Source organism: Papio anubis, chromosome 3 (genome assembly GCF_008728515.1).
Source record: "Papio anubis isolate 15944 chromosome 3, Panubis1.0, whole genome shotgun sequence".
Taxonomy (NCBI): Eukaryota; Metazoa; Chordata; class Mammalia; order Primates; family Cercopithecidae; genus Papio; species Papio anubis.
Window position 1 is genome coordinate 139,204,488 of NC_044978.1, and position 19,557 is coordinate 139,224,044.

A 19,557-nucleotide genomic window follows, 5' to 3' on the forward strand; every position below is an offset into this window, starting at 1 on the left:
GTTTCCTTAATCCTAAATACTAAGTTACTTGTGTTTGATCCTTCCTAAGGACAACATATTCATTGTATTTATGGATATTGAAAGCATAACATACATAGGAAGAGATTTGCAGATTTGCATGTACATTAAACATCTATATAATACAACTATATATAGTCTGCCTTCATTAGTTATTTATGACTGGCACATGCTGTGATTGTGCCCCATTTCTTTTTTGCATTTCAAATGTTGTTAATCAAGTCTTTCAGGCAGTTTAAAAAGAGATAAGAAGAAGAAAACATTTTATTGTGATTTAAGAAAGGCAATTGCATACAATTCAACACAGCCATTATCTGGACTAGGAAATTAAACCTCAGAGTAATCAGAGGATCAAAAAAATTTTATGCATCTTTCCTGTAATTAAAATGACATTTTTATAGCAGTACTACATTCATCCTTTGAAACAGCATAGTGGTTTCTCTTCTCATAAACACACATCCATCTGAATGGTACTGTGGGGTAGGCAATATTTTACTTCAACTCTTTTAGGATTTTTTGACGGGGCCTAAGAATTAAATTGGTGTAACACAAATCATGGGAGAAAAACGTGTAAATTTATTTTATATAACTTTAACATGGCCTAAGAAAATGAAGACCCAAAGATGCAGTTAGAGTTGAATGCTTATATATTGAATCGGACAAAGAGTAGTAAGTTGTGAAAAAGTAAATTATGTGGTAATGCTAAAAGAAGATTAAGAGTTATTTTAATAAGATCAATACAGAATTATCTGGATCTTAACTTCCCCCTGGTCTCAACTTCCTGTCCTTGAGGATAAGAATGTTACTTTCCTTCTAGTATAGGGAAGCCATCTTTCAGTTGAAAATCTCCTCTCCTGCTTTTAAGAGTTAGAAGGTTTATCAGAGTGATCTTGAGTCTGCTGTTTCTCAAGGATCTTTAATGCAGAAAACAGTCAATATGCCAAGTGGCATATTCTGGGGTGACAAATTCTTAATTCCTTCAGTCCTATCACGTACCCTGTAACATTTCGGTCAAGGACAGACTTCATATACAATAATGGTTTGTTCCATAAGGTTATAACAGAGCTGAGAAATTCCTATCACCTAATAACCTCATAGCTGTTGTAACATTGTGGGGTATTACTTTACTTTTTCTACAAATGTGCTATAGCCTAAGTGTAGTGTTCACAAAGTCTACAGCAGTGTACAGTAATGTCCTCGGCCTTGCTATTCACTCACTATTCATTCATTGACTCACCCAGAGCAACTTCCGGGGCTGCAAGCTTCATTCATAGTAAGTGCCCTATACAGATGTACCTTTTTTTTTTTTAATCTTTGATATCTTATTTTTACAGTACCTTTTCTATGTTTAGATATACAAATACCATTTTGTTACAATTCCCTACAGTATTCTGTACAGTAACACAGTATGCAGGTTTGTAGCCTAGGAGTAATAGGCTAAACCCTCTATCCTAGGTGTGCAGTAGGCTACACCGTCTAGGTTTGTGTGAATACACTATGATGTTCTCACAACGATGAAATCACCTAACGATGCAATTCTCAGAATGTGTCCCCATCATTAAGTGACACATGACTGACTGTACCATGAGCCACATACTTGCCAGTGGCTGTCCCTCCTTCAGTCAGTAAGACACCAAGGCCCATGGAGTTTAACACTAAAACAGTGATGAAAATCTTCATTGTGTTCTAAGAGGTGGTGAGGCATGGGCATATCATTCTGGCGGTGGCATAACCTCAAAATACTTCCCACGTTGTTCAATTTCCTCTGAGACAGTAAAACATCAATAATATGAGAAACTATTAGATGTCTAACATTGTAAGAAATATGTAAATATACAGACCAGTCTCTCAGTCTACCAAGGAGCTTAACCTTAGCTGGGGAGATGAAACTACTCATGAAATGACTGGAAAATAACTGAGTGCTAAACCACACAGGGAGATAAAAGCATATGTGCCACATCAAAATGGGGTATGAAATTGCTTAGTACTTCCAGAGGATTGATAGGTTTAGAGATGAGCTGGCTTAGAAAGGACCAGAGCATGGGAGGAAGCTTCCTAAGAAGTCACTTTGTTGGATTTTACCACATTGTTAGGATTAGGGCCACTTGGCCAGACAAGGCAGCCCTTATCTTCACTCTGCACACCTCTGATGGAGCGAGTAGAATGAGTTCTAAGAAGCTAAAATTGCTCTAATGTATTTTGGGAACAGGTCAGCTCCCGCTTTCTGAGGGTTTGCAACGATAAGACTGAGGTTAGGTCCACAGAAACATCAGCAGGCTGATAGAAGCACATTCATCTGCAGAACTCAATGTAGATCTTGGCGGTACAGGTTCTGGAGAGAAGAGGGGACAGCAGCCACCCAGGAAGGCTTTCTTCACTTTCCTGGAAACTGGCTGAGAAAGGGTTGAGAATGTCCGAGCCTATCCTTTCATATCAGTACCGGGGAAGGAATTAAACCTCACCGCTCCTGTGAAAAGCAGCAAAGAAGCCACAATGGAGATTGAAAAGAGGCTTCTAGAACCGGGCATGGTGGTGCATGCCTGTAATACCAGCTACTCCAGAGGAGGCTGAGGTGGGAGGATCCCTTGAGCCCAGGAGGTTGAGGCTACAATGAGCTATGGTCATGCCATTGCATGCCAGCCTGGGTGACAGGGAAAGACCCTGTCTCAGATAAAATGAAATTTTAAAAAAAGGGCTTCTAGCTTGATATTTTAAAGTTAAGATACCGATGCCAATGAGAAACTAGTTAGACAAGAACTAGATTGAGACCCTGAAGGGCCACTCACCATAGACTATGACAGTGGCAGTTGTGCTTTTCCTCTTGGCAACAATGTTTTTGGCAACACAGGTGTAATTTGCAGTATCAGAGAGGCGGGCCTGCTTTATGATGAGGTTGTGATCAATAGTAATATAAAAATTCCGATCTTCAACGGGATCAATTATGTCTTCATTTTTCAACCATTCCACCTAAAGATACATGAGAAAAATAGATAAATCCTCAGCATGGATTCCTTGATGGCTGTCTGTCCTAACCCGTATTTTGTACACTCGATCTTAGCCAAAAGGCCAAGAAGCGATACCTGTGTTTTATAATATGTACAATGTTGTTCCAGGCCATGAACTTCTGCAAACTGGTGGGAAGTAACTTTCCAAGGTCATGTTAAGTATCACTCACCTGCCAAACATGCTGATTCTGTCTGTACTACATTATTCTCAAATGTCAATGAACCAATTGGGAAATACAGTGTTCAAATTGTTTTCACTTTGCCCTGCAGGCACAAATGGGGAAATGGGGAATGTGTGCTGCCAAGTTCAGAACCCAATCAAAAATAATAGGATAAGCGTTTCAAACTGAACTCAAACCTTTTGCTATTTGATTTGTTTACTCTTGGCAACTTACCTGCTGCTTTTCAGAAAAGAATAGAAAGACTATTTTTAAAAGCACAAAAGGCATTTTAGACATCACATAACTGTAATAAAATAACATTTGGATGATTTACGTGTAGCCTCACTGAAACATATGGATTAAATATCCCTGAAAATACACTGACTTCAAAATGTAGCAAAAGACATGTTTGGAGATGTATCTAAGCCAAGTTTTTTAAGTTTTTCTACCAATTCTTAATACAATCCGAATAGCTTACAAATCATACTCAAATCCCTCCTTTTGTATAATGCTAACATTCAAATCTTTGGCTCAGGGGGTGCTTTTGGGAAACCTGACCTTAAGACATGACCATTTAAAGCTACTGAACTATTTTTTTCTATGCGAATAATATTAATCTAGTAATAGTGATGTTATATTTGCTGAATAAAGAGAGGAAACATACCTGTATAAACTGTTCTTCTGGAGGTAAACTATTTCTTATTCTGGCAATTGCCTTTTCTATGCACAGGTTTTTCCATAAAGCAAAACAACAAACAATGTTGATATTTACCACACTCAAACTCTGCTTTTGCATTAGGGTGAATGTGGATACAGGTAACCTTTAGTGGTAGGGAGTCAATATTGTTGCCATTTTCAAAACCTTAAGGAGCTTCTCTAACACCACAAGAGGTCTAGAAATTAATCTCTAAATCTGTCAGTGGGTTTGACATTGCACAACTCTAAATTACATTTAAGACAGGGACTCTCAAATAATGCTCCTCTAATCCTTAGAAGAGAAGCCAACATTTATAGAGAAAAATAAAAATCAACAACAATCTTGAAATATAGAAAAGTATGAGGTTGTAGAGTAGATAAACTATTTGTAATGATGTAAATGCTGAAAAAGCTAAACATTCTTGATATTTGCACTCAAGGTAGTGAGAAAAAGAATAGAATCTATTTAAAACAGTGGGTGTTTTAAATATGTATTTTGTTTTCAAATACAGACTGCACATTCAGTCAGGGCTATGCCTGGGTATCTCTGAGATATGTACTCATATTAACTTGACCTGGATTTTCTCAACGTTTCACCCTATGTGTGGAAATATGATCCTCCTGGAAGTGCATGGGAGAAGGTGGCACAATTTATACTGTTAAAAATCTCTTTGATGATAATTAAAAGTTGAAATTAATAGTTTTTGAGTGGAATCTTTACCTCGGTTGTTATCTATGTCCTTCTAAAGAAAGCCTCCTATCACACAAAGCATGGACAGACTCCCTTACTCCCAGTTGTTCTTGTATCCCTTCTACAATTTTTGTGCTCAGTATGCTTCTCTTTCAAGTACTCATACCTGGCCCTCTTCTCTGAAGAGCAGCCCTCAGGCTCATGGATTGATTTTGCCTGAATGTGCCTAGGATTTTTTATAACTTCCCCATTAGCCATTGACTAATGGGTGCAGAAATATGGCTTCTGTCCCATTGGGTCAGAATCTGAGCTGTAACTTTCCAGAAGTCCCTTGGAGGGATGAGGCTGAAGCTCTATCCTTGCGACTGGACCTGAACTGACACTATTATAAATGGAGCATACCTAATCCAAAAATCTGGAATTGAAATACTCCAAAATCTGAAACTTTCTGAGCACCAACATGGCACCACAAGTAGAAAAATCCCACACACGACCTCATGACTGGTTGTAGTCAAAATGCAGGTGCGTAACACACAGTTTATTCAGCATCCCCAAGGGAATGATGGTGACACCAAACAACCACAGATTGTCATAGTGATCCCTTTGCTTTCTGATGGTTCAGTGTGCACAAACTTTGTTTCAGGCACAAAATTATTTAAAATGTTATATAAAATTACATTCAGGCTGTGTGCATAACATGCATATGAAACAAATGAATTTCATGTTTGAACTTGGGTCCCATTCCCAACATACCTCATTATATATATGCCAATACTCCAAAACCTGAAGTCCAAAACAATTCTGGTCTCACACATTCTGTATAAGGAACACTCAACCTGTACTAGGCTTCTTTTCTCCCCTGCTTGCTCGCCCACTTACAGGGTTCTCCTGGAAGCGCTTTCTTAAAAGACTACTCACATTCATAACTTTGGTTCATGGTTTGCCTCTGGAGAACCCATAGCTATTCAAAACTATGGGTCTTCCTATGTAAATGATGTTATCCTAATCATAAATGACATAAAGAAGTCCCAAGGGATATTAGAAATCACTTGTTTGTATGAAGAGTTTATTACATGGAAGAAAGTGTTCAGTCTGCATGGTTGACAAAAGATTTGAAGAGACATGATTGTCGGGTATATGATCTTTACTCGATTATACATAATTACGCATTTGCCTTGGGTGTTTCTTGCCTATCCTGGAGCAGTGGCTCTGACCTGAACCTCAGGACCGCTGAGAAGCCCCAGCCGTGTTTGATGGCCCCTGTGGGGGGCACTGCTCTCCTCCCCTAACTCCCATTTGAATCACAGAAACTCTGCTTTTATCTGTTTTCCACACTGGATTTGCTTTCACACCTTTGTTTCAAGAAACAAAGGGTTCTACAGCTAGAAAATAGCTGCGGGAATGAAGAGGCGGGCCCAGGACTCCTCCAGCTTCTGACAATACCCCACAGTTCCCAACACCCCAGGGCTGCCAGCCATATCACAGCACTCTGCTCTGAGACAATCGTCTCCTCTCCTCGACAGGCTCAGTGAGGACTGCAGGCCACCCCTCACCTCCTGTGCTGGAATACCAGGGGCTACACATAACCAACCCCAGAAGTCCTGACACTCTTCCATACTGCCTGGAAGACAGCATGAAAATCTTCTAACATTTCAGTCTCTTTTTAGATTGTTTCCTTTACATTTTTCTCATACTAAAGTCTAGGCCTTTCTGATGCCAATGTTTCTTCCGGAGTCCTCTGAAGGGGTGGATGTTCGATTTCCCAAATCCAACATGCCACTGGGTCTGGGGATGGGTAAGTGCTGTCCTTGCTCAGGATTGTGTCTTTCAGACTGTTCTCTCTAAACATCTTCGCCTTGAATCTCATGCCATCAGATTATATCACCCAATTTTGAGTCTTTTTTTTTTTTTTTTTTTTTTTTTTGCAGTTATTTACAGACCTCTGGGCTTATAGTCACTTTATTTAAAGCATAATTTCTGAAGAGTTTAATAACCACAAAGATGACACTTCCAACATCTTGGCCCTTCAGTTCCATGACCTTCCATCCTGCAATGATCTTATCCTCTAAGGTCACACATTCTAGGCCAAAGGTTTCTAACCCCACTTTACAGTAGAATAATGTGGAAAACATTTATAATATATGAATTCTAAATTCAACCCAGAGAAGCTAAATCCAACCCACAAAAACTCCAATTCACCGGTCTAGCATCAGTGTGTTTTAAGTTCCCCGAGGGTTGTAATTTACTGTTAAGGTTGAGAAATACCAGTCTAGATCATTGCCCTTAAAAATGCAATCCCTGAATCAATAGCATGAGTATCACTGGGAGCTTGATAGACATATAGAATCTAAGGCTCTGCCCACCTATTACCGAATCAAAATATGTATCCTAATAAGAACTTCAGGGGGTTTATATACACACTAAAGTTTGAGAAGCATGATTTAGCTCTTGTCCTTATCATCAGTTACAACTCCTCCATAAACTTAGTTCCAATTATCCTTTCCTTTACCCTTTTCTGTCTTTCCTATTCACTCTAAGATATTGAATTCAATAATCCTTCACCAGCACCTACAATCTATTGAATTTGCCAATTTGTTTCTCAGACTTTCAAGTGTAAATTCCAATGTCTAACTGTATATATGATTCGTGCAGTATGCCATCAATGCTCTCATCCCTTTGTCACTTCAAGATACTCACTTGGCCACTATTTGCCTACAACCCCACTGTGGTTTCTTTTCTTTTCTTTTTTTTTTTTTTATGCAAAGTCTCACTGTGTGCAGTGGTGTGATCTCAGCTCACTGCAGCCTCTACTTCCCAGGTTCAAGCAATTCCCATGCCTTAGCCTCCCCAGTAGCTGGGATTACAGGTGTCCACCACCACGCCCAGCTAATTTTTGTATTTTTAGTAGAGATGGGGTTTCACCATGTTGACCAGGCTGGTTTTGAACTCCTGATCTCAAGTGATCTGCCCGCCTCGGCCTCCCAAAGTGCTGGGATTACAGGTGTAAGCCACCGTGCCCGGCCTCCCCCTCTGTGTTCTTGAGGTGGAACATGGGTGTAAACAGCCATGGAGAGTGAGCTTGTCTTAAAATTCATAACAGATCACAAGTGGGCCTTTATTTCTGCCAAGAAGGCTGCTGTATTTTCATTATTCACTCTCCCCTTCTCCTAGATAACTATTTCACACTCCTCTCCACTACCTCCCGTTCTAGCCTCACTTTCAGCTGATGACCAAGATTTCCATGTCACTGAGAAAACTGACAATCACAAGAGATCTTCAAACACTCCCACTATCCGTGTCCCCACCCCCATCTGCACCCTCTTTCCTATCACTGGGGGAGCTCTCTGTGTTCCTATCTGTCACCTCGGATTTGTACTCCGTATCTTAGCCTTGCTCTTCTATTCAAGGGCAAGTCCCAGCAATTCTCTTCTTTCTCTCCTAAATTATTCAATTTCCCTTGATACTGAATCATTTCCACCAGCCCACAGATGTGCTGTTAGTTTTTAAAACTTAGAACAAAAACCCTTCTCACCTGTTTCTGCCTCTACTCACCCCCCGCCCACCACCTATATTTCTCTGCTTGCCCTGCCTCATAGTTGTTTACATTCGCTGTCTTCAATTCCCCACTGAACCTGTTCTAATCTGTGTTCACTTCCACTGCTTCATCATAGCTGCTCTTTTCTCTTTGCTAAATGTGCTGCTGAGGACTTAGTGCTCATCTTACTTGACTCACAGCAGCATGTGATCTGGTTACTCGCTTCCTCCTCCTGACTTTCTTTCTCTTGACAGGACACTTTCCTGGGTTTTGTCCTACATTGCTTCATGCCTCACAGCTTCCTTAGGCTAATATTTGTGTCCCTGTGGCTCAGTCCTTGGAATTCTGCTGCTTTCTATTTTCTATCCATATTCACTTCCTTGTGAACTCATCCAGTCTCACACAGATGACTCTTAAATTTATCTCCAGCCCAGACCCCACCCCTGAACTCCAGACTCGTATATCCAACTGTCTTCATGCAGCTCCGCTTGGTTGTCTGATAATGACCTCCTGAACCGCCTTTCCAAACCTGCTCCTCTCACAGTCTTATGCACCTCGCTTAATGCCAAATGCAGCCTTCCAGCTACTTAGACAAAAACTGACTTAGTGTTGACTGCTTTTTCCCTCTTTCTTAGCCCATTCAATGTTACAGAAGCACACATTAGGAATCAGACCACTTCTCATTCCCTCCCTGCCACCTCTTCCTGGTCCAAGTCACTATCATTTCCTTCCTGAATTACTGCAATCATTATCTGTCTTATCTTCTGCTTTTCCCCTGAACACTCAACTGTCTATTTTCAACACTGTTGTTAGAGTGATCCATCAAAAGTCAGAGCATACTATATGTATGAGTCAGGGTTCTCTAGAGGGACAGAACCATATATATATATATGGTTATGTGTGTGTATATATATATACACACACACATATATACATATACATATGTGTGCATGTGTGTGTGTGTACATATATATATGAATTTATTAAGTATTAACTCACATGATTGCAAAGTCCCACAGTAGGCCATCTGCAAGCTAAGGAGCAAGGACAGCCAGTCCAAGTCCCAAAACTAAAGAGTTTGGAGTCCAATGTTCAGGGGCGGAAAGGGTCCAGCACAGAAGAAAGATGTAGACTGGGAGGCTAGGCCAGTCCAGACTTCTTATGTTTCTCTGCCTGTTTTATCCTGGCTGCACTGGCAGCTGATTAGATGGTGCCCACCCAGATTAAGGGTGGGTCCGCCTTTCTCAGTCCACTGACTCAAATGTTAGTCTCCTTTGGCAACACCCTCACAGACATACCCAGGATCAATACTTCCCATTCTTCAATCCAATCAAGTTGACACTCAGTATCAACCGTCACACTATACCTCATCTCAAACCCTCCTAATGGCTCCTTCTCCTACTCAGTGTCAGCACTAAAGTTCTTACAACCAGCCTGGACAACATAGTGAGACCACACCTCTATAAGAAAAATGCAAAAATTAGTAGGGCATGGTGGTATGTGCTTGTATTTCCAGCTACTCGGGAGGCTAAGGCAGGAGGATGGCTTTAGCCTGGGAGGTCAAGGATATAGAGAGCTATGAGTGCACTACTGCACTCCAGCCTCGGTGACACAGCAAGACCCTGTCTCCCCACTCCCTCCAAAAAAAAAGGAAAAGAAAAAAGTGGCATGGGGATAGGAGACAGGCAGGAAAAAAATGGATTCAGACAATAATTGGAAGGGACAGAGGACAGGACATACGAGTTGATGGTATGTGGAAAGGGGCGTGCAAGCAGGACTCATCTTCAGTTTCAGGCTTGAGGACCCATGTATGGAGCAGGGATACAGGAGGCAGAAAATAATTGAGGGTAGAAAGTATAATGATTCCGATTTGGCTGATCTCATAAGGAATCCAGCTAGCACAGCATGATTCTGACAACAGTTAAGTTGCTAAAAATTCCCATTATTTCCATGAACAGAGTGAGTTTTTCTCTTAAAGTTTTGAAATAATTTTAAAAAATAACGCTGAGGATCTCTGCTTCTCCTGGATCAGCTTTACCTTAGCATTAAGAACTGAACATGGATATTGATAGAAAGGGTATTTGCAGGGCCAGCATGACTGCAACAACATTTATTACCATTGTGGCTCAGATAAAAATGATAAAGCATTAATAAAACTTAGAAGACGAATGGCAAGGAAAACAATGTGTGAGAATAATTCTGTTTATCATGTAAAGGATTGTCTGAATCAGCAAGAGAAATCAATATAAGAGCCATAACATACAATTTAAAATATATAACCTTCTCATGCAATATTTCCAGAACACACACTGCAAAACTAACATTCTTCCATGTGAAACAATTCCACGGTGAGTCTCCTTATATACACTGTATATAAAATGCCAAGAAACAATACAGAATCTTTTGTTGTGTTAGAAATTTATTGCATTCAATAGTATGTAGTTAATTATATTGTTGCAAAGCTATTTATTTGTAAGCTAATCTTGGTTAACCAGGAGTCAGTACTCTGGTCTGGTCATAGAATTCTGTTCATATTTTGGTCATTTCAATGCTTTTTGTTGATTTCAACCTGTGGCTTCTATTTTCTCTACTCCTCCCATTAAATAAACTGATTTATACAAGAAAGAAGTCTTTCTGAGTTAGAAGTTATTTTGAGTTATGTACAAAATTTTCAAAGAGAAAGAAAAATAGGTTGAAGTTCAGAAAACAATAAAAGACTTCAACCATAAACTAGGACTTGTTGTCATGGTTGCAGAGATGCAAAATAATGTTCAAACAACTTCTGTCCTTGTGGTTCAGTAACTGCGTCCTTTCAATGATTTGGGGCATATTTGAACCAATTTACTCAAGTGTTTATAAAGGCATGGGATTTTACTAACAGGTACTAAAAATAGTTACAAGGCAACATTAGAATGACTGGCTTGCATATTCTGCTGTTGTTTGGTGTTCTTAGTCCCACTGTGTGCAATCGAACATCTTACTCTAAGGAGCAGTTCCTGAAGTATCAGTTAAGAGGGCTGCTTTCAACTGCTTGAGTTCAGAACTGAACTCTGCGATTTTGGGGCTGTGTATGTCGCCCATGGGCGAGTGTTTTATCTTCTATATGCCTTAGAGTCCTCATTTACAAAATGAGGATAATTCTAGAACCCATTATAAGGTTCTTAAAAACTAAATGAATTAAAACACAAAACACTTACTATCTGGCATACAGTAAGTATTTGAAAATAATTATTAACATTTAGTTAAGGATATACTAAAACAGGTGAGACAAACCCCAAACAACCCTAAAAAATGAAAAGGAAATGGTGTTAATCTGAAAACTAAAAAAACATTTAACACCTGAGTCCTTTCAGCCTTCGCTGGCATTTCTATGAGGCAAAGTCCACTCAATATTAGGTTATACCTCTTTAAGGTTGCACTACAAATATATAAGTAACTGAGTATTACGTTGGCCAATATTGTTTGTATGCTAACCCTAAATACATATTTTCCTTTAAACTCTATGAGTTCATCATTCTAGAGATGTCATTAGCATGCATTTGCTTCATAGGTATTAACATTTTAATTAATCTTTATAAAAAATTATTTTCTAATTCTAAATTATAAGAAAACATACTTTATCAATTTTTAAAAAATAAGCAGAAAATATTTTTAACCAAAGACAAGTTATTAAAACAAATGAGAAATATTCACTATCATACTTGGTAATAAGGCATAAATGATAGGCAATTTATATTACTATTATTTTTACCTAGACCATCTATATTTTTATAGTTTTTAATTTACTTTTGTGGGTTTTCCATTTCTTTTCTCCTAGTACTTCAAGCTAGTCTACTTGTTCTTTTAATGACATCAGTCTATCAGCCCCATACCATTGCATACATATCATCAGCTTCAACACCCTTATCCATGCCCTTAAGAGATACAATTTTCTTCCAGCCACCTCTGCTTTCCCTACTACCCTGAAAGTACACCTATGTTGGTCCTATGACCGCATTGGTCCCCAAAAACGGACTGTCCCCCATCTTTTTTTTCCTCATTAAACTTTGTTTTCATGGGAGTCAAAATTCTGTGACAGATTTTTGGTCAAGTCGTTTCCATTAAAAACCATAGATTTTTAAAACTCTTAACTGCCGCATGCAAAACCAAACAAAAAAACCCCAAAGTGGTCCACAAAACATTCTCCTTTCCTTCTGAAGGTTTTATGACGCATTGTTATCATTAACCAGTCTTTTACCATTAAACTTAAACGGCCAATTGAAACAAACAGTTCTGGGCCCATACTTCTACCACTGATTTAGACTGGGGTGGCAGGTATTAGGGATGATATTCATTTAGCCTTCTGAGCTTTCTGGGCAGACTTGGTGACCTTGCCACCTCCAGCAGCCTTCTATCCACGGCTTTGATGACACCCACGGAGTGGTTGTCCCTGAACTCTCTTCTTTGCTTCTCTCTCTCCCCACAGAAAGGATTCTGGGGCAGATGGGCTGGTCCAATGGGAAAGAAGAAGTGAAAATTATGGGACACATTCTGTGGTGATAGAATAATTACCATTCCTTAGGGTGGGAAAAGTAGGGGATGTGACCTGGAGGGGAAGAGGGCACCTTGTACTCCCTAATGCAAATCATGAGAATCCTGACCTGGCTTTAGGGAGCAGAGAGAGTTCAAAAGAAGAACATTTTCCTTGTGCTGAAATTGTGAGGACAGAGAAGCAGGTGGGAGGAATGGTGAGAAGTTGCCCAAAGGTAAAAATGGAGAAAAACAAGAAGCTTGTAGGGTGCATTCCGGGTCCCCAGCTAGGTACTTTGTACTCAGTGGTTCCTCCTCACAGCAGCCTGTGAAGGAGGTAGTTGCACTCCCAATTTTCAGATGAGAAGAATGATGCTGACAGAGAAGAAGCTTGTACAGGTTTACAAGCTCAGAAAGGAGCAGAGATCCGAATTCAGGACCGCCTGAGTTCTGGACTCTTTTCTGTCCATAGAGCCAAGAACCAGGAGGAGCCAACTACAGTGCTACAGACTTCAGCCTTGACAGAGTGGGCTGCGGATTACGAGATGGGGGCTGGAAAAAACTAGGACACCAAGACATATACATTTTAGCTACTCCAGGACTTGGGTTGAGGCTGTCCTCAGGCTGGTGTCCCCAGGGAAGCAGAGAGATCTTTAGAAAAGAAGCACTGGACACACTTTCTGTTATCAACATGACCCCGTCACTCATAGGACCAATGTAGATTTCCTTTCAGAGCTAGAACTAGAATTGGGTGTGCTTTGATTTTAGGGGCATCAGGAAAGCCTCCTTCATCTCCAAAATCACTCCCCCCAATTTATGACAATGACTTGAAATGTCTTTAGGAGAGACCAATTTTAAATTCCATCATTAGAAGGATCTCTTTACATGTAAATGACCTGGAGAAATAGCAAACTAAATCATATACAGTATTCTACAACATGGCATATAAATAACTAAGGGAAGACTGTAGATAAAGAGGAGTTCAAGGTGCTAGGGTTTCAAGGTAGGACTGGATTCAAGTATCCAGCAGTATGCAAAAATTTCTAACAAACAAACATATTTTTAAGGTAATCAGTATATCTTTAACTTCCATATGCATTCCTTCCTTTCTCTCTTTTTTTTTTTTTTTTTTGAGACAGAATCTCGCTCTGTCGCCCAGGCTGGAGTGCAGTGGTGCCATCTCGGTTCACTGCAACCTCTGCCTCCTGAGTAACTGGGACTACAGGGGCATGCCACCATGCCCAGCTAATTTTTTCTGTTTTTAGTAGAGACAGGGTTTCACTGTGTTAGCCAGGATGTTCTCAATCTCCTGACTCTGTGATCCACCTGCCTCAGTCTCCCAAAACGCTGGATACAGGCATGAGCCACTGCGCCCGGTCTGCATTCCTTCTTATAACTAATTTCTCTAAGAACTTGCCCTCTGCTTTTCAGAAGAAAGACATCTCTTGCATGAAAATCTTATCATCATACATTACATGAGACTGTAAAAACCTCTAGGGCACCAGATAAGGGAATAATTGGGAATATTAGTGTGGTAGTTGAGAAAATAAGGGACTATAATAACTGGGCAACAAATCCTCTTTACAAATCAGGTGGTTTAAATTCTTTGCTTTCATCAAAACTGAAGGAGGGCCTAATATGTCAAATGATGGGTCACTGAACATAAATTTTGATGACAGATCGCTATGCAATTTTTGACCTGTAACTTGGAAGACGTGCAGAGTTGAGGGACATTGTTACAACATAACTCCACATATTCCTATTTACTTATGTATGAGAAGGTTCTCAGTATTTGAATTTATTATAAATGACAGATAGAAATGTAATTGATTTTATCCTGTTTCATTTCAGCAGTAAGTAACATTCAAACTCGGCTAAATGAGCTACCTGGACAGGGGAGCAGGGATGAAAACCCCATTTCTCCTATTAAAAGCTGTATTTCCAATAAACATTCAGTCTTTATGCCAATTATTTATCAAAACTTGTAGTACATTTGGGTTTTTACAAAAAAATTAACAATTTGATCCCTATGGTCAAAGGAAATAAAGCTTATATGCAAATTTTTATTACAGAGAAATACAATGACCAATAGAAATGTTTATGCTTAAAATTTATTCTATTAGGGTAAAAACCTATGAGGGAAATGGTATAGAAATATAAGTTAAAATAGAAAAAGGAATACTGTAAGTTTTCCTACAATTTTTTTTTTTTTTTTTTTTTTTTTAAGATGGAGTTTCACTCTTGTCGCCCAGGCTGGAGTACAATGGCGTGATCTCGGCTCACCACAACCTCTGCCTCCCAGGTTCAAGCGATTCTCCTGCCTCAGCCTCTCAAGTAGCTGGGATTACAGGCATGTGCTATCACGCCTGGCTAATTTTGTATTTTTAGTAGAGACGGGGTGTCTGCATGTTGGTCAGGCTGGTCTTGAACTCCCGACCTTAGATGATCCGCCTGCCTCAGCCTCCCAAAGTGCTGGGATTACAGGCATGAGCCACCGTGCCTGGTAAGTTTTCCTACTATTAAAGAAGAGTTTGTTCTTACATTTTCTTAATTGGTAATGTTGAATAAGACATCATTATGGTGTCTGCATTCCATTGGATAACTTTAAGTCATCTAACAGTTCTTTTTAAAGATGTCAAATGTTTATCATATACACAGACATGGTATCTTTTCCCACTATTTAATTGTTTGATAATATTTTTTAGATACCAATGTAAAATGTGCAAGGAGATATGTATTTTTTAAGTCTTTTAGGGATATGCTAGCAAAAATTTTAAAGAATACTTCACTAGGGCATGAGAGGATAGTGGTTCTGTTACCAAGCAGGAAATTTTACCAGGGGAGAATGAGGAAGGTTGAGAACTGAAAAGACTAAAGAACAAGGTAATAGGAGTGGGAGTTGGAGGTCAGTGAATGGAACTCTCCGAATATTTCTCCTGGATGCCTCTGCAGTTGTATTTATGCTGCACTTTCACGGAAGACCAGTGAGATTTTGCCAAAAGACACTCAAGTCTCAAGTATGAAAGCCTAGGGATAGGACCCAGCTGTGCCATTCACTGAGTCTATGCTCTTGAGCAAGTCACATAAAATCACTCAAACTTACTTTTCTACTTCTACAACAAGAAAAGTAGTATCTGTCCTAACTCCCTCATAAGGCTCTTGTGTGGTTTGAAAAGCATATACTATATATGAAAGCACTTTTGATGACTTCTATACAACTTTAAGCTGGTGTTATGGTGATTTCTTCACAGAGTAAATAATTTATTCTACAACATGTCCTTATTACTTTAAATAACTTTTACAAATTAAGATACAAGTTTAGTGAACAGGGAGGAATGATATCTAGCATAAAATGAAAGATATTTAAAAATATTTTCAATGGACACATTTTCCATTAAATTCTGTTCTAAAGACACCATCTATTTATACACATCCAGATGCTAGAACTCACTGTGTTCAGCGTAACTGAACACTGTGGTTTGTTTCTTTCTCAGGCAACATGCTCTGTGCTGAGGATGCTGAGCAACAGTGTGATATAATTCTGTAAGGAACAATCTTCACATTGTGAGCCCTTATTCAACAATCAATGAAAGACCAACAAAAATAGGGTCATCCTACTTCAACTAAAACGTGTTAGCAACTAGGAAAAAGGAGAAAGTTTATGCAGAAGACATGAACTTGAAGGTTTACATGCCACTCCAAAGACCATGCCCAGCTGAAATCTTGCACTCAGAAATTCACTCACTGGTAACTTTCTAATCTTCTCCTCGTAGGCCTGTTGAGACTCTGGGTCACCAACAAAGTACTCAATATTTTTGTGATTTTCCTTCATCTGAGCAGATGGCATATGTCTCTTTCAACAAACTAAATAGTCCAAAATACATCAACTCCCCCATTGCTCTTTCTTTGAGTCTCAAGTAATCCAGAAACATGCCCACATCTCTTCTATCATAAAAACCAACCAACAACAAAATTAAGGCTGATGTACCCACCCTCTCCAGCTATGCTTCAGACTTCTCTTTCCCTTAGTGGCTAAACTCCTCGAAAGAGTGAAATATTCCCCATCCCTCTTTATGCACCTGCTCATTCACTCTCCCATTTAGCCATGTCTGGATTCCTGCTCCCCACTCTATTCAAACTTCACTTTCAAAGGTGACCAGTGGCCTTTCTCGTTGCTAAATCCAAAGCCATCTTCTCTTCTCTATGGCGAACAGCTCCACTGTCCCTCTGAAAAGCCTCCCTCTGCTGTCTTTCCTGCCACTTGATTATCCGTTCTTTTGCAAACCTCTTTCACTGGTCCTTTGAAAACATCCAGCATTTTCATACAGTCTTTCTTAAGGATCTCCCTCTCTCTCATTTTCTCCTCCTTCTACTTTATATCTTGGTTCTTTGTCCTGCATCAGAATCACCTGGGGAGCGTTTAAGCCATCCTGATGCCTGGGCCCCACCGTCAAAGGTTCTTATTTAATTGGGCAGACAAAGGGCCCAAGAATCAGTGTTTGTAAAAACTCCTCAGGTGACCTCAATGTGCAGCCAGGTTTGAGAATGAGATACACACTGGCTGAGTGACTTTATTCATTCTCAAGGCTGACAACTCACAAATCATTAGCTTCAGTCCCAATTTTTCTTAAGCTCTATTCATAATTCCGATTACTTTTTAGATAATTCCATCTGGATGCTCAACGAATACAAGAAAAACATAATAAGTGCTGAATATGATGTAATCGATTCACACCACAATAGGTGTGAATCCGTCACAATATCTCCTCACAGTGGCCTTCTCTCTATAAACTTGGTCCTCCGGTCTTCTACTTCTTCAATAATGGAGTCATTAATGGACGCTGAAGTTGAATTTCTCTTTTCCATTCAAGAATTTCTAAAAATTTTCATTATTTAAGAAGTGTGTGTAAATAATCACACACAACACAATGAAATGTGCTTACTTTTAGAAAATTGATGAGATGCATGTGACACTTTTTAAATGAATGACTTTTCCCCAAATACATTTTTGCTTGGGGTTTATCTGATTAGTTTATGAAAATTCATCAAATGAGACCACACAGACAATTTGTGTCATTTCAATGAATCAAATTTTAAAAGCATACAGTCAATAAAACTTTTTTTTTCTTTATTTTTTTTGTGATAAGGAAAACAAAAGTGCTTTGGAGTCAGGCAGAGGTGGCTTTGAATCTCAGCCCTCCCACTAATTGAGCTTGTAGCCTTGCACAGGCAGTAAGCTCCCAGAATCATACTCTTCACCTGGACAAGTGCAGGGTGCATCCCTCCAAGGGTTGTAGGGGGATTTAAATGAGATATGAAAAGAATGCACCTGGAATTAGGAGATAGTCAATAAGTGTAATTTAATTGCCTCTTCCCTAGAACTAACTTGAGCCTACACAAAGCTATACCTACCTAAATGTATTTTAAACAATGATGATTCAGTGCCCCTTAGTGTCTCTATTAAGAAGTACATATCTTCAAATTCATAATACCAAATTAGTAATATCTCAAAACAAAACAACAACAAAAAACACCTGAGAGAAATCTGACTTTCAATTTACTGCTGCACAGGACTATAGGTAGTGGTTTATGAGTCTTCGTTCATAAAACACTCCCAGTGAGGAAAGCGTCATCTTATTTACAGCTTCAATCCCTGCTAGTGTATGTACAGAAGAGATGTCATATCTCCAGCCTTTCTACATGGGGACCAGTTCCAGCGCTTGCAGTAGGAGAAGAAAGTGTTTGGAAATCCCTCCAACAGTGAGGTCATTCAATTCTACTGATGCCTTCAGTCTGGCACAGTGTTCTCAAAATACTAACATGATTTTATTAACAAATATGAATGATTCCTAATGTGATTACAATTTTTAGGACTAGAGCATATTGACACTATATGGTATGGTCCCAGAAAAGGTGTATAAAACTGCCATCCCTACTTGTGTGCAGTATGATTTAAGAAGCAACTTTTTATTTCTCCTAGACTCATGGTTTTATAGTTTCGCTGTTACTGCTATTTTATAATAGTCAGAACCATTGGCTGCCTAAGTACTGTCAGAGAAAGAGAAGTTTTGCAGCAAAACATGGAGATCATTTTTCAATGGCTCAGGCTTCCATAATTTCTTTTGAGTAGCAACTCCAGCATTCAACAACCTTCATATTTCAAAAATGCTCTGTTACCTCTTTCCTAAATACTTTATTCTTCAGTTTAAATTTTTATTTATTTATAGTATCAGCAAAGACAGAGAAATATGGATTAACTTTTCCAGTGGATTATCCATTTATAGCTGGTCATTAAATATGGGATAAGTTATAATCCAGTTTAGTCTTGACTTTCCATAGTCATTTTCTCACCTTCGTTCACTCCCCTCTCTATTATTAAACATCATAAAAATGATGTTACCAAAGACAGATTCCCATGTTCTTGTATTTAGAGTGTATATAATGGGACCCCATTTAGATAAGACAATTATTTTCCAAACAATATTTATTTCCAATAATTTTTCTTATGGTTTGCTATCAAAAGTTTTAAAATTATAACTATGCTCATGTTTTACTATTAAAAAACAGAAGACAACTATCTGGGGCAAAGTAACATAATTTTTAAAAAGGACAACTATGGCCTCTCCCTCAGTGCTGCATTCTTCATAATGGCCTGGGCAGGAGGAATGTGTCCCAGGGTGATTCATATATTTGGGACTTTCCTGGAATGTCTGACACTAGAAGTAGTAATCATAACTATTTTCCAATATATTTAATGTATTCTCTGAGTTGTTCCTTTTTAAAATAAGCAAATTAGTGTCATAGTAAGAAAAAAATTTATAATCTGACATTCAAGTCTTATTTTCCGTTTCTAACGAGGGGCAATATATTTGTAATCACAATAATATAGACATTATGGTAACAAAGAATGATGTTGCACCTTTGGATGATACAAATACATAG

At 39.0% G+C, this 19,557-nt stretch overlaps 1 protein-coding gene across 2 annotated transcripts in view; it reads right to left on the bottom strand.

Moving 5' to 3' along the window:
- The window catches only part of UNC5C (unc-5 netrin receptor C), a 381,402-nt gene that overhangs the window by 80,149 nt on the left and 281,696 nt on the right, over positions 1–19,557 (bottom strand). For both annotated transcript variants that reach the window (XM_003898984.5, XM_009207211.4), the window contains exon 5: positions 2,805–2,985. In XM_003898984.5, coding sequence (XP_003899033.2) covers positions 2,805–2,985 — 181 coding nt within the window. The remainder of the gene's footprint in view (positions 1–2,804; positions 2,986–19,557) is intronic.